Genomic DNA, 24,820 nt, shown 5'->3' on the forward strand with positions numbered 1-24,820 from the left:
ACTGTAAAGCTACCTAAACTAGCTACCTAATCATTGTATGTATATTTACATAATAATTATTTAAAAAATCAATTATAACAATTTTTAAAAAATTACATAAAGTTGTTTAGTATTTTTGGTCAGGTAAGACAGAGAAATTTTAGAGCTCTACGTATGTCTAGAGTATATATTATAAAATACATGTAGTACTTTTTCTTATGTTTACGATACACGCTGAGATGTATAGTACACAATTTACATAAGAGGAAAACGCAAAATTTACAACAATAGAAGGCATTTTTTTGATTATCTATAAATTGTGGTCAAACGGACCAAAACAGCTCATGATTTTGTTTATAATATTATGGTCTTATAGATTGTAGAATTTTAGCTATCAAATGTGTACAAGTGAAATAAACACGTTGAAAAATATTAGTATTTTATTAATATTCAATAGCAAAACTTTTAATTTTTGTTAATTCTAGATAACATTATTTACGGAGTTCTACCGATATTTCGAAACAATGCTTCACCCGTCTATAAGAGTATTTATTTTTATATATAAAATTACAAAGCGTGTACTCTAAAAAATGTCTACTTGTATTAATTTATTTAGAATATATTTCTTTCACATTAAAACTTTTCTAACATAAGTCAATTTATTTGTCATGTTATATATTTTATATCTTGTTGATTTGGTTAATTGAAATTAAAAAAAATATATATGATATAAACCTTGACAGGAATATTTTTGTAGAATATTACCCTGTTAAATGCATAATTTTCAGAATAAAGTTTCCAGAAATCGTTCGAATAGTAGCAAAGACAATTTTAATTAAAATTCGATAGTGATTCTTGTAATTATTGTACATGATTCAGGAACAAAATTTGGTTACATATTTTTATGTTTCATTATTGATGGTCCCTAATTGCTATTAATCTAATAAATGCATTTTTTGTTACATATACACAAACTTCTTTTAAAAATAAGCAAAACTTTATAATAATGTATGTGAATGTTGGATTTATTATGTAATTTAGGAAGCAAACAATGACTCACGAATATATAAAAGCTTCCATCAATAAAGAATTCATTTTAGCAGATTCTTGTTCCCATTTTTCCTAAACTTACTGTTATTTTCTTTTCGTCCATAATTACAATAAAAGCTTAGTTATCAGAAATATACATATGTATAATATATAGAACACAGAATAAATACTTGTGCATTCTAATAACTATATTAACAATCGTATCGTTTTTTTATCAATCTAAATATTGTCTATAAGTTTTATAAATAAATATTTTACATCGATAAATTTTAATACATATAATTGTATAGTCCTAAGCCACGTATGAATAATTATTACAGCATTGTACAAATTATTTCAATTATATAAACATTCAATTTAAGCACTATAAAATAATTATTGCGTTTCGTTATAGTTACGTTTTTATTATTTATACAAATTCAACATATTCGTTTTGGTATGTATGCATTATTTTTATGACATTGTATAAAAATACTTTTAAAATTATATCACCGTTTATTGAAGAGATTTCGTTTTTCAGTTTTTTTTATAGTCTTTGATCACACTGCGTTTATGTAATATTATTGTTATATTAATATCTACCTTCTGTATAATGATGATTAGTTAATTAAATTCTAATACATAATTGTCGATTTAAAAAGGTAAATTAGATCGTTGAGGATTTAAAAAATGGCATAAAACTAGCTATTTATTGTAATGCGCATAAAATTAGGCCTTTTGAGTTATTTTTAATGTCTTTAAACATTAAAAGTCTGATTAATTCACATCAGATGTTGAGTTTTAAACCAGCTATAGCATATTTTTATTAAAATACATTTGTATCAGTTAGTAGTTTCAAAACCAGCTATGTATATATCTAATTTCATTACTCACATACAAACAGTTATTAGATACCAATAATATAACAAAACTTATGATAAACTAAAGCAATTAATACAGCGGAAAAATATAAATAATGCTTTTGATGTTGTACTATGCTAACTTAATTAATTATTACATTTTATATAAGATGAGATGGATAGGGTTGATTTTAATGAAAATGTATGGCTTAAAACCGGTTAACAATACAATTAGGACACTAGTCATGTCAATAAACGATGTACAAATAAATAAAAATACGTTTTTTTTAATCGACACCCTTTCACAGCCGGACACCATAGATTTTCCAATAAAGATCCGTTATATACGTTTAAATAGTTACTAATTCGATACATACGATTGTCTTATATTTATATATCAGACAATATAAAGTCTTAATCAAGCATTCGAGTAGGTATATGAGATGATTACAGCTGGTTTTTAAACTCAACTAATCAAAAACAGTTTTAACAATATACTTTTGATTGTCAACCACAATCGCTTCACTTTTAATAATAATTAATTGTCAAGCTAGTACGACTACTTAAGCTTTATGAACACAGTTCACATATTTACATATAAGAAACAGTTTGTTACGTTAGTTTTCAAAAAACACTTACAACGTAATAGTGTCATCAAAATACACAATAAAGGATCCGCCTTAAACAAACACTGAACTATGAGCAATCGTATTGTCCCAAACATAGTGGTGTTCCAGTCTGTTGTTGTCTGGATGTCACGCTGGTGTAAAGCCCAAAGTCTTTCTCTGCAAGAACATGTGTATTTCTGTAAAAGGAGGTCTTTCACGATCCTCCCTTCTCCAGCACTCTCGCATCAGTTCGTAGATATCCCTAGGGCACAAAGGTGCCCTCGACAATGGTCTGAATCGGTCAGAGTTTCTTCTCAGGTGGGAGAGATTCTCCAATACTTGTTCATCGTTGAAGTTTTCATAAGGAGATTTATGACAGGAAGTCAATAATTCATTTAACGTCACGGCAAAAGCCCACACGTCACTTTTCGTGGTGTACTTTCCTTGAAACACCGATTCCCAAGCCATCCAGCGTATCGGTAATGGCATGCCGCCGTCGACTTTGAAATAGTCTGATACGTACAAATCATTGTCGGCACCGAAGTCTGATATTTTAATTTGATATGCGCTTCCTATAAGGCAGTTTCTGAAAAAAACATTAAAAATATATTATACTTTTGATTGGTAATTTTAAGTTTTCATAGTGAAAGTATTTATTAAAAATTTGATGCCATTGTCCACAATTAAGTTTGAGTAAAAAATGCAATATTATTGTACAGGCAGCCCTCGACTTTCGCACATAATTGGTTCCTGAAAATGTGTGCGAATGTTTAATGTACGAAAGTCGAGGGAAGTAAAAAAAATTGAAATTGGGTGTATTTTAAAATATTTATTTATCAAGTAAATATAAGATGTTTAAGAGACACGTTTAAGTGGGGTTTGCGGGAGTTTCATTTGAAAAGTTATCAACTGTTTTCCACTATTCTTTTTCATTTCTTCATATAGTATTTTATAACATGCTATGTTTTTATTGATCGCCCCACGCACTTGAGATATGCGTTCCACTGGGATCACATCTTCCATAATATTTAAAAATTTGTCAAGGTGCATGAAGGCTTCATTCATATTTTTCATTGTTAAAGAGTTTTCCAAAATAAACCTGTCTCATCTACATTAAATATTTGGCTAGAGGAATATTCTACATCTTCAATAATTTTGGATAATTCGGAAATAAATTCTTTTGCAGCATCTTTATCCACCTCAGCCGATTCTCCAGTAAATTTAATATTATGAAAAGAATACCTCATTTTAAAATTGTAAAACTAACCGTTACTTGCTTGAAAAACCATGTTAAGATATTTTTTTAATCTATCCTTCCAATCTTTGTGCAAACTAAGAGCTTTTGCTTGAATAATTGAAATACTCAGAGGGACATCTTTTTGATGTTGGTCATCGATCTACGATGACAAAGATTTTCCAGTTCATCCATGTTTTTTTGGAAACATATTAAAGATTGTGGAAATATATCTTTATTTTCCACAATTTTGAACGTATTCTTTAATTATATTTTTATTTTGCAAAACTTAACATATCGTAGACCGTTCTGTGCGAAAGTCGAGGGCCGCCTGTATATACTTTAATAAGTATGATTTTATTTGCGGAAAGATAAAATCACCACATGCCTAAATTTTATCATTTTTTTGTTGATTATAAATTTTTATTTTTATGTGTGATACTTCATTAAATATTTAAAGAATTCAGTGATGCTTTTTTTGCATGCTACTACTGTACATTATGCAAAGCATTTACTAACATATCAAAAAAGACCTTTGTAGTATACATATTCTTTTACAATGTAAGTTAAAAGTAAAGTTTAAGAAAGCTTTTATAATACTTATCTCAAATTTATACTGTAAGTATGATAAAGTATAAATGCAATACTTAAAAATACATACCTTGCAGCTAAGTCGCGATGAACAAAATTCAACGATTCCAAATACTTCATGCCGCCGGAAATCTGAGAAGCTAAGTGTAACAGACAAGACAGAGGCAACGGTTGTCTAGATAGCAGAAACTGCTTTAGATCGCCATGTTCTAAGTATTCTAAGATGACAGCGTGAGGTTCATCTCTTCGGCATGCTCCTATTACCCGAGCAATATGATTGTCTTCTAAAGCAGCTAAGATTTTTATATCACGCTTGAAGTCCTCTCTGCAGAAATAAATTTATATTAACGTAGTCTTAATCATATAATTGCAACGCTACGATGGAACAAATATCTACTTTTCTTTCTCAGAAGCATCTTGTAGCAAAAACTTAACAGTAACCAAACGTTTGTCCGAGCAAATGTTCGACCCATACTCTTGTATCCCTTCCGCTTCAGCAATATAAACCTGCAACATTTAAAATATATAAATATGATCCTTTAATAAATAGATAATATTAAAAATAACAGTATTACGGTTCCAAAAGCTCCCTCTGAAAGTTTAGATAGCATTCGAAGTCTATGTCTTGGAAATTCAGGCACTGTAGTCTGCTCTAATCTTTTTTTCAACGCTTCCAACATTTCTCCTTGACTCGGTGACTACAAAAATTGATTATCATTATAAAATGTTGTTATGATACGTAACTTTGTGAATAAAGTTGATACAACATATACATATAATACCTTTTTGCCATTTCTGGAAGACCGCGAAGAAGCCAGACTATCAGGACCATAAACTGGAGTCACATTCGATAAATTTGGTGGTAGCAAAGGTTGCGCACCAACTTCAGGTACTGCATATTCATATGTAGAAGCATCTGTAATTAAAACAGTATATTCTTGCAACATTTTTAAATGATACATCTCACAGCTATATGTATATACATTTTTTATATTTTATAATATATTTTAATAAAAAACGCATTTAAAATTAAAAACGCAGTAGCATTATACATGTTATGGAGCGTACATATGTTTTCATTTTAATTTTTGAAAATCAAACAAACCTGATGGGCACAAGTCTTGATCCTTAGATCCCAAATCTTGCATCTCCATTACCACAGAGCTGTAGCTGTAGTACGGCGCATATCTTAGCGCTTGGTAAGGCTCTTGATAGTCGTCCATTTTCTCATCGGCCTCCATCATATATTCGTTTTTATTCTTCTTAATCAAAGGCACGGGTAGAGTGGACATGTTGCTAGAATTTCCACATCTGGCATCTTGATTATAGTTGTCCAGATCGTTGATGTGGTACGAGATGACCGTGTTGTTCTTCTCGGACATTCCACAAGTGGAACCTAATGGAATGTGTTGGGAGGTGGCTCCTGGAATCGCCGCTTTCGATGCCAATGGGCTAGCGAAACATTTCCTTTGTCGGTGCCTGTTTACAATAAATAAAATTGTTATGGCTAGCAAGATTATTACGGCCATGAGCAATCCGATGGTCAAGGCCATGTAAGTGGCATCTTGATGTTTAGCTGTGGAGATAGGAGCACCTCCTGAGCGTACACTATGATCAGTCCCATCTCTCTGGTTTCCTTGGTTATTAGATGCATATAATGTGTCATTAGATTCTTCCGAAAAGTTTCCATGAGCCACATCTGAAACGTCGAAAATAAATCATATAATATTACGTATCAAATTATTATGTACAATATATAATACGAACCTGAATCAAAGATGATTTCGCTTATCATTATCCACTTAGCGGCGAATGTTAACTGCAATCTAACATAACGTCCGATGCGATGATGCAATTTTATAGAAATGTTCCTGGATGTTTCGAATATTCTGTCTTCTATATAGCTGTAAGTAATCGGCTCTCCAGGGAAAATTTTTCCTCCGATCGAAAACATCACGCTTGCTTCCGAAAAAACCTGTTTGGAAAATAAAAAAATAAAGTTTAGTAAATAACATTTTTATATCTATGAATATATATATATATAATTTAAAATAGTGAATATAAAATATTTGTCAAAAAGAAACGGTTCGACCAGAATATATTATTCATAATCACTTTTGAAAACACCGAACTCATAAAAATAAACACTTGGATACTCAGCAATAATAAACTGTTGGGTTGAGACGCCCAGCGAATAAATTCCTAGGAAACCCATACATTTTGTGACAAGCAACTGTTTTTAGAAGAATAAATCTGTCAGCTTTTAGTGGAAATTTTATTGTATTACATTTTCAACCAATCGATGTGCGAGAAGAAAAAATACACATACTGCTCTTTATAACGTCGCGTTTGCGGTTCAAAACTTTTCTATATACGGCCAACAAAATGTATATCTGAAAAATATCTTTCTCGTCACTAAACATGCGAGCGAGCGAAAGGGAAAATATCGCACCAACCTGGACTGCATAAGCCTTGGAATATTGTTGATATGTAGTAGCATTTTTTTCTTGAAAATGTACTTCATATGTATGTTCATTCTTTTGTGACAAGATGGTGATGGGTGGTAATTAGACACAGATTGAGCCGCATTTTAGTATTTTATCGACGATATGAAGTTGTTTATACACATGATGCGCGGATCAGCTGGCCGAACCCACCGCCGGTCATCGACACTTCCACCAGTGTTGCCACTCGAGAAAAAAACCGTCACGAGAGTCCCGCCAAGTTTTGGCCATAATAAAAATCTATATATAAATATTTAAATTTATATTTCATAATTATTTCTTTAAAATTAAATCCAGTGTTTGTGATCAAAATGACGCCGAAACATTCTTTGAATTTTAGGAGTAATGAAATTAAATTTCTTTTTAAAACAGATTTTCGGCATCTCTATGCCGAAAATCTGTAACTAAACTAGGTGAGAAAATTATCCATAAACACTCTAACTGAATACTTCGATAAACTAAAAAGCAAACATTGCGAAAGAATAAAATGTCACTCAAATCCGTTTATAAACAACTTATAAAAAATGCTAACGGCAACAATAACAAATGATTATTAAATAAACAATATAAAGGGAAAAAAAATGTTTTTTTTTCTCTTATTTTTCTTTTTCTTTCCCTAATAAAATAAAGGGGAAAGAAAGTGAGAGTAGGAGGGAAGAAATCGATAAACAGGTAAATGGCTTTATGCCAAGAAACTGAGAAATAAAATATTAGTCACTGTATAATTATCCATATTTGTAAGGCATTAGGATTTGTGAAGTTACTGTTCAAACAATTCGTGATACCAAAAAAAACATCAAAGCATATTAATCGGCTTCACTTTCAAGTGTATCAAAATTAATTCGACAAAGGAGCAACTAGTAATACCGGTATTGGGGTAAAAAGCATTTTATTTTATTTTTTAAATTAAACCATTTTAGTTTCATATTAAATGGCAGTTGGATTGCAACTTTGCTAAAATTTATTTAAGAGATAATCGAGAGATGCTAGCTCTGGAATTAATTATCTGGTAAATTTTATGCCAGAGTAAGACATTCTATAATTTAAAAAATCTGAAATGTCATACATATTTATATTTCACGTTTTCAACTTTTATTAAAATAAAATTAAAACAATAGAACTTGAAGTAGAAATTAAATTAAATTAATATAAAATCATCACATTTTTTAGGCAAAAATGTGCAAAATTGTGCATAAACCTGTCTATAACTTAAAATACTAGATACATCAGTTTATCAGTACATTTAAAAGTCATAAAAGATTAAAAGGTTTGGGTTTGAACAGCAAGTGGACGTTTCGCAACTGTTTTATAAATATTTTTAGGCAGTATATAATTTCACTAGTGCCTATTAGTTAAATTATATTTTCGCTAATAGTAATATATATATCTATTGGTAAAAACGTGTTTAGATTTCACTAGTGAAAATATAACTTTACTGAAAAATACATATTCACTGTATAATTTTTCATCGCACGTAAATAAATAATGATTAATATGTAAATGTATATATTATTACGAATGAAAAAATTAAATCATATAATTTACACCTGCTAGATAAATTTATATTTACTGGTAAAAATATATATCTAAGGGTAAAAATGTATTCCTAAATAATTTTACTGAAATTAAATATTTAAAAAAACATTTTGTTTTTTAGATTTTTGTGTACATACACAAATACATCAGAGCATCATTTATAATTTAATTAAATATTTTTAATTTTTTCCTAAAAAGCAATATATAAACTATTATAATTTCACTGGTCAAAATATATACCTACCAATGAAAGTTTATTCGGATATAATTACACTGAAATGAAATAATTAAAAAAATATTTTCCGCATAGATTTAAGACTGTTTTTTAAAATTTTCTTTGGGGGATAAACCGAGTATTTCTGGTTAATAATCAGGGACGTCATTTACAGGAGGGAGGGACAAAAATTGGACAGTCAGTGGTGGTTTTTTTAGTATTTTGATTTTATAAGGGTTCACAGTATTTCATTGAATGATATGCATTTTTCTGGGCAAATTCAAGGATGTGGAGCAACTGCCCCCACATGCCCCCTAAATTCATCCCTGATATATACCAACCGAAGAATGTTTTAAAATATTTTAATATATCTTATCTGCTTTAACGCAGGTAACAATCGAGTATTAATCTCAATTAGAATATTTAGAAGTTTCTCCCCAAAAATGGGGAAACATTGAGAGCCGCCGGAGTGAGGCCTTTTCGCTGGCGGAGCGGTATTGTGCTATGACTTTTCTATTAATTCGCCGAATAATGGAAGAACAGGGCGGTCGGGTGGTATACCTACAGGGGTGGAACGAAGTGAAAGCGTGAAAATCGTTTGTGTACTACATACTACCTAACAATATATATTATTATTACAATATATAATATTAATAGGGTATGCCACTAAAGAATTTTTATCTAACTATAACATTTTATGAATCCCCCTTAAGCTAGATTATATTATTATACATATATTTAAGATGAATGTTTTAGTATTTATCAGAGTATTTAACCGTTTAAATGTCGTAAGGACGCCGGTGTCCACTTACGAACGACGACATGAGTGCCGCTACGACGCGGGTGTCCGTTCCTAGTTTTTGTAAAATTATGAAATATATTTTTCGATACTTTTTTGTATAAACTAGATTTTATTTTGTTTCTATAATAAATAGAAGTTACACAAAAAAAATCAGAAATATATTTTTAAATTTAATTTAAAATAAATTTGATATATAATTATTAATTTAATTTTTACCAATATTGCTACGCGGGCCGCGGGTTGGTACCCTTGATGTTGAGAATATATTGTTGTGATTATATTTTGTTATTTTGTCAGTTAAAATTATTTACTTACGTTAATTGTTATTAATTATCGTTGATATTATTTAAATATAAATGGATAAAATTATTGCTATTAGTCAAATTGTGAATTTTTAATAGCAAAGGTTCGGTATGCTACGAGTATCGGAAAAACAATGTTCTTCTAGCTTCCAGCTTTGCCTTTGACTGGATATTAAAGAATAACATAATACATATATTATATATACAATCATATATTATTAGCTTATGCTGAATAGAGCTTGAGAAAAAAAACTTATCTTTGTTGGGAAAGGTAACCATGGCTGTAAAAATACACATGTTTATAGTCCTAACACGATACTAGTATGATTTGAAAACCGCTGATTTTAACTCCTTGCCAACATTTTAAGAAGAGCAGCGACTGGAAAGTGACAAAGTGCGAGACGTGTGCGAATGAAAATTATGGCCGTCGTACCTGAACGATCCAATTGTCTGAGTGCCACAACACTTTGAGGGTAATTCAATACTACGTTCCAGTTTTGTGTACAAACAATGGAAAGCCGGAACTTGGTAATTAGATCGGGAAATAAATATATTTCCAACAACGCCCCCATCACCGTTCGCTCCCTCTATTACGCGACATCGCTGTGGTGGAAAATTATTAGAAATATACAATGGTGCTTTGCTTCAATGAATGCAGAGTGAATTTTATTGTGTTAGACCTACTCAGGTAGTCTTATCAAAAACTAAATTCAAATTCTTACAATAAAAGCAGAGTCGCCCTAATACATTTAAGTGCCCTGGAGTGACAACATAATCTATTTTTTATTTTGAACAAAGTTGAGTTCTAAATATAATATATACAAAAAAGACATTTTAAAATATGGATTTAATCCACATATTTATTTTTCAACGTATTCACAGTGAACACAGTGAATATTTTTGGATAATATCAGTGGAAATACTGGTATTTTGGTTTAAATAGTTTAACCTGTTTGTTGTTTAGTACTGATATATATTTTTTTAAATTAAAACATATATTTTAATCAGTGAATTTCATCCGCGTTCTATTATTTGATAATAAGTATAAGCTTAATAAAAATGTATTATTTTTTAAATGCTCTGATAAAAAAAATACAAAGCCATTAATAAGGTATTAAATATTAGAATAAGAGCACAAACATATATTATAAGAATCAATGGCTTATGACAAAAATATAAATACATGGTCTTAATTTAACAATAAATTTTGTTTTATTCAACGATCGAATTCTTTGAATTTAGGTCATAGTAGACATGCCGATCAACATTCTATTCGATAATGTTTTACAAATGCGTAAAAGCTTGTTTTTAATGAGAAGAAATGCCTCACTGTCTCGCATTTCAAAGCAAAATAAAGGCGCATAAAGGACCATGGATTTTGGAGCGACACTATTCACTTGGGTATATTGAGAAAAACGGCTATATATATAGTATATAAATTATTTATTATATTATATTACAGTATAAACGAGCAGTGGCGCAGCTATGGGGGCGGACCGCCCCGGGCGGCACTTGCTTGGGGGCGGCATATTCGCGATGGGATCGTCTAGTGTGGTTCTTAACTCTGAATGCATTAAAACATATATAAATCCACGAATAATAAGAGCTTAATAATAACCAATTTATTATTTTAGGAATGCTGATTTTATGACCCTGCAAAAAATGTATGAGGGGGGAGGGCGGCAATTTTAAGGATCGTCCTGAGCGGCACATACCCAGTTATTAATCAAGGAAATAATTCGAATAATTTAATATTCGTTAGAATAAAAATCAGATCTCGGTCAGAATTTTATTAAGAGCCTGGTCATAATTATATTATTCAGGGTTAAAATAAATTTCAAAAGGCTTGAATAAAAATAGCATATGGCCAGAATAAAAATATAGAATGATCAGAATTAAAATAATGAATGGTCATAATTATATTATTCAGGATTAGAATACATATTAAATGGTTAGAAGAAAAATATAACATAGTCGAAATAAAAATATTGGGTGATCAGAAGAAAAATATAGGACGATTTTGTAATTAAAAAAAATATATCATTTATAAATATTAAGGAAAAAAAATTATATCATTTATAAATATTAACGGGAAAAAAGCGGGAGTCAAAATAATAAGCACCCCATGAGTAACTTACAACGAATCTATTTAATTGTATGAAGGACGCGAAGGTATTCAGAGCGACAAACGAAGCGGAATAACGACAGAGCGGCGGCTAAGAGCACGCTAGGCTTGTTGTGTTGACATCTGATAATGTTGCGAGCCTTAAAACACCTTGATAATGACCATGTATTATTTTGTACTTCGATATTATACAATATGTAAGAAATATGATGACTTTAATAATAATTTGGGTCAATAGGGGTCTCGGTATTGAGCGTTTCTACACGATTTTAATGCTTTTGACGTAGGTTTTTAACTTTTTTTCAAGTAGTGGTCCCACATCTGGAACAAGTACAGGGTTACCCTGAATAAATGATATATAAATTATAGGTAAGAAGCTATATTTTGTGATTAAATAAATTGGACCACTCGAAATTCTGTTTTAAAATTACATTGACGTTTAAAATTATATTGAAATATTATACTAGCTTAATTTTTTTTAAATATCCTTCAATAGATTACATTGACTTTTTATTTTTTTATTTAAAAAAAAACAAATGATGGTTTTAATTTAGCTCAATGTAAATACATAATGTGCGATTGACACAGAATGTCCATTAAACGCGATGTCCATAAAAAATATATGTCCGAGACAAGATGGCGCTATCCCCCCCCCCGTCTATTTCCTCGCCCCTTTTATCACAATTTCTGCCGCTTTCTCAGAGCTGGGCATTTATTATTTATCTGGCAATTTTACGGTGGGCCTGCATGTATGGAGCTTTCGCCGGTGCACTAGCGCCGACGGCCGCAATTGGAATTAATTAAGCGGCACGTTCCCTTTGAGATAGGGAAGAGCAAACACCCGCACATCCACGCACATATTTATATTACTATACTCTTCTTTAGGGCATTAATCATCGGATGGGAGGCATCAAAGCTAATTTGAATATGTCATTTATTAAAACAGTGCCCGTTTATTAAATTCCCAAGTGGTGGGGGTTGGGGTGCAAAATTTTTGAGTAATTTGCGGCGAGGTGCAGTAATTAATGCAAAAGGCGCGTCGCTGGCGATTAAAATCTGATTTGTTTTAAATTGAACACTTGAGTTTTATAACATGCATTAAAATTGATTTTAGGTTGTAGATGACTCACTGAATTACAGTTATAAATTAGAGTATTATATATGATATTATTACAACCGCTTTCGAGCCACGATATCTTTTGTAGTACACGACCCCAAGACAGAATTAAAAAAAAATATATGGCAAGTGTTAACGACTTATCAAGGACTTTTATCCCAAATGGCACAATTTTCAGCTGTTAAGAATTGAAAATATAAAATTAATTTTTACTTTACAGAGTAGCTTTAGATAACAAAAAAAATAATTCATACTATTACACATAGAAAAAACTGAGAAATTTTATAAAGCGTTTTGTATTATATAAAATTAAATTTGTACGAATATTTTTAAAAAGTTTATAACCACTGCACTGCCCTTTTTATCACCATACTTGCTGAAAGGTTTTAATAATGTTATGGGAACGACAAAAATTTTTGACACTTGAACTCGCCTCAATTTTGCAATAAAATAAGACACTCAGATAAGAAATCTTTCTGAAGGCGTTCGTGCTAGATGTTTGAAAATATGCATACTTTTTCGGAAGATATTTGAATGAGCAAAATACTCTAACCGGCGTATCTAAATGATAAAAAAAATAAAAAAAATACGCATGTGAATCGTCAAAATGCAAAACGATTAAGGGCTACTTATAATTTTCGATAAATAAAAAAAGATTTTTTTATATTGTTTTTGTAAAGTATCAACATCTGCTATTGACAATCTCACGATTATTATTGACAGCCAAATGGGTCTTAAATTTATCAATTGTGAGCTATAAACTGTTACTAGCTTTTTTGGCGTCTATTTGGCTGCAAAATCACACCTCTTCGGCTTTAAAAATAGATTAATATATAGTAGCGTTTTTTATGGATCAAAGATTGTATTGTTATATAATATATTATAATAAAGTTTTAGAACATCTGAAAAGAGGTAGTGTTTTCTACGGTGGGGGCAGTTTCTTACCTGACCCTTAAATTATTAAAGCATTTCAGTATTTCAGTTACCTGGGGGGTGGTAGCTATTCCAAGCGATGATAAAATATGTATAGCTAACAAACACACATATGCATACGGGCACACAGCACGCATAAAATTAACACACACAAATATGTATCGATTAAAAATTGTATTCACTTTCTAGAGTGACTATTTATACGTACATATATTATGTTTTTAAAATTATATTAAATTACAATTCTCAGAAAGAAAAGTGTCGCTTAGTTTAAACATATATTAACTGTGACTAACAGGTTACCCCAATGCGTCATGACGGGTAAAAAACAGTACATAGTATTATTACAATAGCAAAAATATAATACAAGTAAGATTTAAACAGCTAAATCCTCATGAATGAGTATATTCGCCAAATATATATGATCCAATCTCCCCATGGACGAGTTAACTCGTATGTTTTAGTATTGATTTCCGATATGGACGCAGCTCTCTATGACCAAGTATACTCGCTAACTGTAAATCGAGAATCTATATCACAAGAGATCGAGTGCATTTAAACAATTTTACATCATCTGTATATAGAAGAAAGCTTATTTACGTCATTAATAAATAACGTAAAGAGCAGAGGGTCCAGATTGGACCCTTGAGGAACCCCTGAGGATGAAATATTTTTTTTGAGAGTCGGCTACCATATGTTACAAACTGTTTACGATCGCTCAAATGACTCTAGAATAATCGAATTAAATTATCCGAGCAACCAAGGTCCGACAATTTAAAAAAAATAATCCATGACAGACCTTGTCGAAAGCCTTTTCAAAATACACATATGCAACGTCTACTTGAATTTCTGCATCGAGAGATTTTGTCACTGTTTTGGTGAAAGAGTTTTTTTTTCTAGTTAGCTTCATTAAAACTTTAAAAAGTACCATTCAAAAAGTTTATAATTTTCAAGATAAGTGATTGTATGTGGTATTATTATTATTATAAATTTGTATGATTTTACTTGTACTATATTGTATTATATTTACAGTATTAAAAAAGGCTTTATATTTGTCACGTAGTGTAGTAAAAAATATGTCTCCGGGTGTATAGCAAATATTGATTTTCGATTTGTATCAAGTATCTGGACTGAAAAAAATATTGATAGCAGCTGCTTGAAATACAAAGCATTTGTGGTAAATGGTCGGTCCTATCAAAGTATTCATATATGCTTTTTATTTTCTAGTTAATTATTTTCCTATCGTTAAAAAAAATACTTTTACTTATAAAACTTTATACACCACTAAGTCATTAATGTAACAATCCTTTTCAATCAAATTTACCAGATAATAGATAATATAACATACAGATGCAACATATTAGATTACAGGTATATAAAATAATTACAATAATTGTAAAGCAATGCAATAGCAACAAAGAAGAAAATATAGTGAGATAAACTATTATTACAGCTTACAATCAATAGATGTCATTATGAATGACCTAGAATTATTTTATTTTAATTATCCGTGAGATTAAGAAAATCTAAGAAAACCTAATCTGTGATATTCAATCAAATTATTATTACAAATTATATCCACAATTACCATCTCCAAAACACGTTAAAAAATAAAAATAAACACACCAGCATCTTCCATGTATTAGTCACATCTATCGTGCTAAAATATAACTATGAAAGATAATATAAATTGTCTCGTGTTCTTGGGTCTTTAAACATATAAGAAACAACCACACAGAGCTAAGCTCACTCTGCCGTAAAAATCTAACTAATGAGGTCATATCGATTCTAACTACTTGCGCTTCGTTTAAGGGGTCGTTTGTTAGGGCGGATGCTTGTTGTTTGTGGGTTGGGTTTCGGTGGTGTGTTAAAATTTATTAATCTTCAGTCTCGCCATATAATTGAACGGGTGTGCGAATATCAACAGATAATTCGTTTCAGCCATATCATTAGTAAGAAGGCAATGGGTTACATCTACCTCTTAGAAGTCAGCGTTTCTCAATCTTAATATTTACTAAAGATTATATTCATAGTTATGCCTAAAATTGCCTGAGGAATTATTTTGTATGTGTGTTCCTTAAGATTTTTTACTAAATTATCTTCTAACACACTAAACATAATTTAATTAGTATAAATTCTGTATTCAAGCAAATAATAGTTTAAATAATCTTTTGCAAAATATTAATTTAATAATGTAAATGTTTTGATGATTTTGAGATTTCGTAAATTTGGAAAAACTACATAATGCAGGCAAAAAATACTTATTTTTAAACGCATCATCATAGATTGTTAAAATATGATATATAATGCGCATAATACTATTGTTTTTCTACTCTTTGATTACCGATCGCCGGAGTATGTATGTATTCAAGAAGCGATGCAAGTGGCTTGCAAATATCCTTATCGGCGATACGCCAAAGCTGGCTCAAACAAACATTATGTAAGATGTAACATTTGATCACAGATTCGAGACACCAGCGAAACTTTCCGAAGATTTAAGAGCAAATTAAATATAGCAATAAAACAGAAAACAAATAAAAACGCTACGCAAGATGTTATATTTCACTGCTGGCTAGCAAACTTAGATTTTTATCATTCATAAAAATCAAAATGGAAATAATTTAGAAAAGCCATAAAAATGCATTTTAATTTAAAGAAAATATTAATGCACATACACGCCATTTTTGTTTAAAATTTCATAATATAATACACATAAACTATTTTTAAAAGGCATAATTAAAAAAAATATTTTTGCCAAAAGCAGGATTTTTTAAAATAGTGTAAATTTGAGAAGACTGATTCCATTAATCAATAGATGTGCAGGGTTTCAAGATCAAACGTTTCAAAAGTAAGGGCCACATACAGTATATTCACACAGCAATGAAAGAGATTTCGTGACCAAATAATTGTGTAAATAATTGAAAAAATTGAATAATAGACGTTAATCACACATAAGTATGCCGGAACTACTCTTTGCTTGGAAAGGACGCGCGCTAGACAATACATTCTACACTACGCAAATTACTATTGTTCTTTGACGCCCGCGAATCAATTCATGTTTAATTCATTCACCTCAGACAGTTTTCTTCGTTTACCGCATTGTCTAAGATGACAGTTTTTTTAGTTTTCGAAAGAAAAAAAAAATGCCCACGAAATGTTTGCAAAAGAATAAATGGCCTGTGGATTAGAGACGAGGTAGGAGACTGCATCTTCACAAGAACACATAACGGCAGACTCCACGAAATCACAGCCGACAATAATACAACTTGACACGCCAGCGAAGACTCTTTAACTTCCAAGACCTGTCATTTCAACTTCACTGCCTGATAGTGGCATCTAGATTTTTCTATTTATATATGACAATTTAAATATGTTTATAAAATACACTATTACTAGCTTTTTCTGTGTCTATTTTGCTACAAAAAAGCCCAGAAAAATGCATTGTTTTTATTGCAGGTTTAAGTGCAATACACGTAACATATAAAATCTTTATTGTAGTTTGTATGAAACTGGCAATGACTGTAGATTTTTAATTATATTATGTGTATCAAAAAAGGCGTATGTTTGAGAATACCGATTCTTTTGATTGATATATGCAATGTATACAACAATAATTGTACATAATAATCCTAAAAACAATCCACAAGAGACATTTTTATTTTTAGTATAATTTACAGTAACATTTTAATTGCGCAATTAAATAAAATGGCAATTTTATTTAACTAGGAATAAAATCGCTGCAAATATAATATCTCTCTGACATAAAAATAGAATTGCCACAATTCGCATATTTTTCATCAGCTCTTTTACCCAAAATTAGGACTTTAGTTTGTGATATATATTAATAAAAAAAATCAATGGCCTAGTAAAAATTGACAAACCCAACTTTTAGATAAAAATGACTTTGCCCTTTGCTCTCACAATTCCAATAGCAAGTAATCAATTGATAGAAGCACTTTATAATATCTAAAAATAATTAAACCATTGATATCAATTGTACCGATTTTTTTAAAGTAGATAAATCTAGAATATTTTTTAACATTCAATTAAAGTATGCCACAGTTTGGTTCTTCCTGGATATTGATGTAATTTACATTTAAGGTCTTCCACAAGATATTTACATCTATGATCAAAACAGGGTTTGATTTATTCAAAGCAAAATTACATACCTGAACATCCTTGGTGAAATGATTATTGCAGTAAATGTGCACTGCCGTGAACTCTCTCACTGTATCAAACTCAAACGTAATGTGCAACGGTTGGGTCCTGGTCTCGTTTCTCCAACCGACCCACCCGGGACCCCAAGGGTCTGGCGCGGCCTTGCCATCAGAGAGCAGGCCTAAGCCTCTTCTCAGCTCACCGTCCCAATGTCCGTCGTAGGTTATGTCGAAAAGCTCTCGACCCGCTCCTCTTTTGTCACCCTGGGCCATTGAGTAAGCAACAACTCCATCTGAAATACAAAAATAGGTTTTAAAAGTTATTCATGTATATTAAGGTTTAGGCACATTGTGAGTAACATCAATAGGCAATTAAATAGCAAATCATAGCAAGTGTTTTTTTGGGTTCACCCAATATTATCAAAACCTTTTTGACTTTTAAAAAATATGTTGACGGGTGTTTTTTTGATTATCTATTTATTTTTTAAGTAGTGAAATATGAAAAGTATTTTCCGTAACTATTATTGTATCTTTACATTTTAATATAATTGTAGCTTTGTCTACATATACTTCAAAGTGATATAAAAAATGTGAAAGTGTATTTTTTTTATTTATAATTATTATATTATTAAAAAAATATATTAACAGAGTATATTAAAGCTGCATAGAGTATGTACATATTAATATATTAAGAGACAGTGCCACACAGCATTAGCTCGGAAAGCACACTATCGTTTATGCATCACGCGATGCAGTGCCGCACCTACAGTATAATAGTCGGGTTACTGTATTGAAATTTTAATATATAGAGAGAAGAGTAATTGGCGTTGGGATGGATTGGGGGAGATAACGAGAAATTTAAATTAAGGTGTAGTTTATGTTACTAATTAAGTGAAACATCCCCTTATGTGTGCCTGTATCTGTTCTTTTGACTTAAAAATAGTATTTTTAAATATTGAAATAAAATATTTGCACTATAATAAATAATAATAAAATAGCAGTTGATGTGTTGTTTTAAAATATGGTAATAATTAAAGGGGTCGGCCATGTAACACCCCATCGAATAATTTGTTTAAAAGCGCTTTTAATCATCGTGATTGAGGCGCATCATTTATAAACTCTTAACTATGACGTCGTTTTAATACACTAAATTATAATGGATATTGCTACTATTAATCCGGTAGCAGGTGTTCTCAAATTATACTAACACACTATACTAAATCTATATTAAAATGAGATACTTCTTATTAATTTAATTAAATCTAGACAAATTAAACAGAGCCTAGAGTTTAGCAACGTGATCGTTTGTTACTTGTTTTTGCGTAGCCACTTCAATATTCAGTCATAGTAATTGAAAATCAATAGCACTATATATGTACTATGAATCAAGAGTATTAAAAAACATAAAAATTGATTTACAATTTAGTTTTGTTAAGACTATCGATGGCAAGTGTAGAAAAAAAGTCGCAAAAACGTGTTAAAAGCGCAATAAACCAAAATGTTACTAGTCACTGACAAATGAATTTGTATTACATACGACTCAATTATCCATTAATGCACATATACATAATCAACTAGCAAATATTAACAAGTAATTTATATTAAAATCACTTCAGGTTATTCAAAATAGTGTTAAAATTCTTTTGTTAAATTTGCCTTTCGATTTTCACAAGAAAGAGATATAGGTTTTTTATAAGTTAACTTCATATTTGACAACTTTACAAAAGAAACAAAAACTAAATAGACAATTTGAAAATAGGAAAATAAAACAATATCTCAATTATTCTGCTATGAAATTTTAGTGTTTAATTGGAGTTTTTTTAAGCATCTGTATTCCAATTAAATATACAATATGACATTAATAATTCATTTTCACGCAAAAATGGAATTTAAATACTTTTGATTTGGGACACATTTCAGCTTGCATTCAACGGAGCTACACAGCTGCTTCCCTCTTTATGTCAACACAGAAATTAATTAACCGAATGGTACGTAAATTTAAATATGATTTGTTACACATTTTTTATATGAATATAATCACTTGACGGCAAAATTAAGAATTTTGTACATAATTTGATTAATATTCTACAAATAAAAATATTAAAAAATACTAACCATTTTTATAACATCCGTAGATTTCCACCCGCAAGCATACAGTTCTTCTATGGTAGCTGTATGGTAAAAATCTGACCTTAGAAGCCCAAAACGGTGGATCTAGTTCTTTTTTGGACTCCAAATAAGTGTTCGTGTTTCCTGTGATGAGCTGTGGACAAAAATAATATTAATTAGAATCAGTATTTATATTATCTGAAATTTATATAAAAATAAATTTTGTGGTGGTGAGACATTATATCATATATTTGCGGGGGGGGGGGGGAGAGGGGGGGGAAATATTTTGAATTATTAAGAATCTACTGAAACATATCTAAACCGATTATTGATATAATAGGAAACCGCAATCACTTTTCAGAATTAAAAAATTCACGTCAAAAGCAATAAAATTATGCCGTTTCCGTCGTAGTGGATATTATTATTATTACGACTTTCAAGAATTAAAAATTGAATTAAATAAATATAAACCGAATTTTGCCCAAAAGCGCAAAAAACAAGTATTGCTTCTCAGAAGGCAAAAATCCACGCCAAAAGCAATAAAATATTGCTGTTGCCGTCGTAGTTTATTTCCTCTATCGCTTAAATTGTAAAAGGGCTTTTATTTTTTCTCTTAAATTATAACCACAAGAGTTTTATTTAATATTATTATTAAATTTAGCAAAAACTAATTGTAGCATGTTTATAAAATTTGTAAGATATTTACATTATTTTTATAACAATATACGACTTATAATGAGGTTCATCTAAACCGAATTTTGCCCAATAGGAGAGCGCAAAAAACAATTATCCCTTCTCAGAAGTCTTTGTTTTTTGCGCCCTCCTATTGACCAAAATTCGATTTGAATATATTTTAACCAATACTTTAACAAGCAGTAAGCACATTAGCATATTCTTAAAATCTAATATTGAAGTGCAGACCAACTATGGAGCAATATACTATATTTTTCTCACAGAGAATTTTGGATTTGACTTAATGAATGTTTGGTTTGGTTAGTTTTGGGTTTGAACAGTAAATTGTTCGTTTCGCAACTCTCAAGTTAAGTTTCATAGATATTTAAGAGCAGCATATAATTTCACTGGCGCTCAGTTAAACTGAATTTTCGCTGGAAATATTTATCCGCTGGTGAAAATTTAATTTCATTTCACTGTAACATTTATAAATCGCATTTATTCATATAGAAAAGTTGAAATCATATAACTTTACAAGCAGCATTTTCACTGGTAAAAATATATATCTACCGGTGAAAATATATTCCGACATGATTTCACTGAAATGACATATTTAAAAAAAATATTTTTAGTAGAGATTTTTTTCAGGGATATCTGGTTTAAAATCAGATTTCAGCTATTTGTAGCTTTTTTAATATTTCGATTTCATAACCCTATCACCGCGGATGGCTTCTATAGAAGTCATTAAGAAAATCGCCTCTCGAACCAAAATATTTAAAAAAAATATGACATGAATAGACATTAACAAATTTCGAAATGGTGCGCAAAAATATCAGTCGCGGTGTAAAGGTTAAGATCCATAGTTTTTATTTAAATGTCATGCATTTTTCTGGCCAAATTCAAAGGGCAGGGGGGTGCGGTAAATGCCTCCAGCTGCCGATGAGATGAGATTGAATCATCCACGCTTTTCAAGATTGGCTGAGAAAGCAAAAGCACAAAAGAACCCAAAGCTCTCCGTCAGATTTCTACTGTCAGCGTCCGTTCGCCTCGGAAGCGTCTTCCCTCGTCAAGCCTCCTTTCACTTGATGTGTGAATCTGGTTATAGAGATAACGACCGGCGATATAAATCTTGTCTGGTATCCGATTCCCGAGTTTAAGCATTGAGGTACCCCACTGAGACCGAGAAACATCCTTTCATCACGCGATTGCCTGTTTTGTTACTATCGCCGACTGGCTTGTTTATTCCCTTTCTTAAATCTACATAAAATATGCATCGGAAAAAATATGTTAATATCAGATAAGTCATTTAAGTATTATATTATACATATGTATGTATTATAGATTAAAAAAATAATTCCGCCAAGTTAACAAGTGGCAGGCGATCAATGAGTGTATGCACATAAGAGCACTCATGTCGAAATATTAAGTCCGATTAATGTCGGATGGTTAAATCTAGAGTGACTCAAGAAACAAAATTTTAGAAGAGCTTGTTTCTAATTACAATACATTATTAGTTATTTAAAGATTGAAGAATATGTAGATTAGTATATTTTAATCAATTAAATTAAAATATTTCTGGTTATTGCTGTAGTTAAAAAACAGAAACGATGACAATAAAATATGTATTATTACAGTGTTTAATTGAATAATAACCATGTTGTTTTTATTTATGTGTACGTGCCGAATATCCAAAACTCATCAACCTGTCGTCGCCGGTTTTTCAAAACCTGGCGTGAGTTCTCACAAATCCCGAAGCTTTAATTGCTACTTGCGGCGAAAATACACGTCACGTTCACCCACATGTTATATATCACGATGTAGTACACACTACTACCTTATGTATGTACTACCGAGAAATGAAGAAAAAAATCAACAACGAAAATAAACATCCACAAATCCATTAAATCAATTTACACATTTGCCCACGCGAAAGAGCAACATTTAAACAGTCGCGGAACTGCCACTGAAAAACCGGTTGTGCGTTCAAGTCGCTCAAGGAATAAGAACGAAAAATTATTTTACGTGGAAGGTTTGATTGACGCAATAAGTGGTTTTGTTAGTAAAAAATGTAGCTTAATCATGGACTATAAAGTAGAAAATATTTGATGAAAAATAAAAGTATGTATGGCGAGACAGGATTTAACCCGTTGCACTCCAAAGACTCCAAATCATTTTCAGTGAAATTGTCAATAATTATGTTTAAAGGGAGATTTTAATATATTTGTATTTTTAGTCTAAATATCAAAGTAGAAAATAATATCGGATAACTTGACTGATTTTAATTTAATCCTTTAATTTAACCCTTTGAACGCGGAAATCGACTAAAGTCGCCCAATTGATTTTTTTACGCAAAAATCAGTAAAAAAAATGCTTTTCAAGAAAAAACTTTTTTGTGAATAAACATAAAATATCATTTTAAATAAATACAAATTAAAAAATCAGAACTTTTAAACACAGTATCAAGGTAAAATTTGCATTTTTCAAAGAAAAAAAAAAACAAATAAATATTATTTTTGATTAGCGCGTGTAAAGGGTTAAATGCCAGCGACAAGTCAATATATATTTCTAAAAATAAATATAAAATACTTAGCTTACTGATAAATAAATCTAGTACAATACAAAAAATTGTAAATAATTCGTTCACTTGTTTTAAAAAAAATTGTTTAAAATAAAATAATCAACTAGTTACTCCAAGATTTATTTAAATTTATTTGAGCAGATTTGTGCTAATAAATTTTTACAAAAAACGGTACTTAAAAACGTTTTTTTTTTAATATACGCTTCGACGCGATTCCTGAGATTCATATCCAAGCATATTTTGTAAAAAAATAAAAAAAAATACTACCCTCAATTATTTAAATAATAAATTGACTGACTAATGCTAACCACTAACACTTAAAAACATCCACTAATCCGGTTCGTGTTAATTAATTTGTACTCAAAATGATAGTTTGAAGCCGTGTTATTTTAACACACGCTTTGACGCGACTCTTGTGATTCGTATCCAAGCATAAATTTCAGAAATAAAGATGAAAGTAGTAATGCTTAATAATTAAAATAAATAATTAATTGTTAGCTCAGCTAAATGTTTTGATAATTTTTTTCTTAATTGCTGTTTTATGATTGCCTATAAATTGGGTTCAGTTCGGGGTTGTTTCCTAGCCATGTTAATAATGTAATCTTTAAATTGTGTAATCTATAGATAGAGGATTGATTTAGTGAAAGTTTGAATGTAAAAACTATAATTGGATTCACAGAACGATGGCATGGCGCAGAATCGTCTTTCAAAATGGTTTAGTAGTATGTTGGGAAAGTTCTTCAAGGGTTGGAATAAAGTCGTTTTATACAACCAATTTATATATTTTTGCATTCATAGAAATTTACAGAGCCCAATCCATAAGCTGTCATGCACCCCCAGATGAATCGTATGCAAACATAATTTTCAGGAATAAAGAAGAAAAAAATCTATTAATAATTAAAGCATTAAATTAATTGTCAGCTTCACGGACTGACTAATGCGACCTGCTATTCAGTATGCGCTCCTGCTACAGTGACCTAGAACTCGGGTATTGAACCGGTTCGTGCAGAAGCGGGCTATTGGGGCGGCAATTACTCTGCATGTGGGCGCCATTTAAATATATTTAGCACGGTATCGATATCTCCACGATTCCTCGAAAAAAAAATCGGAGATACTATTTAAACAAAATTTTCTAATTGACATATTTTTAGCTCCTGCTGCAATTTATTCTCCTCAAGCAAAAACCCTGAGATTATTTATTATTTTATTAATTTATTTAGCTAGTATAGTTTGTATAGAGATTCGTATTTAAGCATAATTTTCAGGAATTAAAAAAAGAGATAATTTACTAATAACTAATGCGACCATCTCACTCAGTATATGCACTCCTGCTACTGCGTGACTAAAAATAGAATAAATTTATACACAAAATGACTCACTGCTAAGAAATGTGATATCAGTTTTTGCCATAATGAATATATACAATACATGAAGTTTGGAAATTGGAAAATTTTCAATACCTAATATATA

At 30.6% G+C, this 24,820-nt stretch overlaps 1 protein-coding gene across 3 annotated transcripts in view; it reads right to left on the reverse strand.

Moving 5' to 3' along the window:
• Positions 1 to 448: 448 nt before the first annotated feature.
• Positions 449 to 24,820, reverse strand: part of LOC148234585 (discoidin domain-containing receptor 2-like) — a 374,653-nt gene continuing 350,281 nt past the window's right edge. For 2 of the 3 annotated variants that reach the window (XM_088187968.1, XM_088187967.1), the window contains 9 exons: positions 20,107 to 20,254; positions 18,004 to 18,284; positions 6,069 to 6,276; positions 5,407 to 6,000; positions 5,084 to 5,217; positions 4,877 to 4,999; positions 4,699 to 4,808; positions 4,372 to 4,626; positions 449 to 3,062 (listed from right to left, as the gene is read on the reverse strand). In XM_088187968.1, coding sequence (XP_088044094.1) covers positions 2,624 to 3,062; positions 4,372 to 4,626; positions 4,699 to 4,808; positions 4,877 to 4,999; positions 5,084 to 5,217; positions 5,407 to 6,000; positions 6,069 to 6,276; positions 18,004 to 18,284; positions 20,107 to 20,254 — 2,292 coding nt within the window. In that variant the 3' untranslated portion in view covers positions 449 to 2,623. Of the gene's footprint in view, positions 3,063 to 4,371; positions 4,627 to 4,698; positions 4,809 to 4,876; positions 5,000 to 5,083; positions 5,218 to 5,406; positions 6,001 to 6,068; positions 6,277 to 6,757; positions 6,991 to 18,003; positions 18,285 to 20,106; positions 20,255 to 24,820 lie in introns of those variants that run through there. The other variant, XM_088187969.1, reaches the window with a different exon arrangement.

Source organism: Plectrocnemia conspersa, unplaced genomic scaffold (assembly GCF_051122295.1).
Source record: "Plectrocnemia conspersa isolate PC_06_02 unplaced genomic scaffold, ASM5112229v1 ptg000006l, whole genome shotgun sequence".
NCBI classification, from domain to species: Eukaryota; Metazoa; Arthropoda; class Insecta; order Trichoptera; family Polycentropodidae; genus Plectrocnemia; species Plectrocnemia conspersa.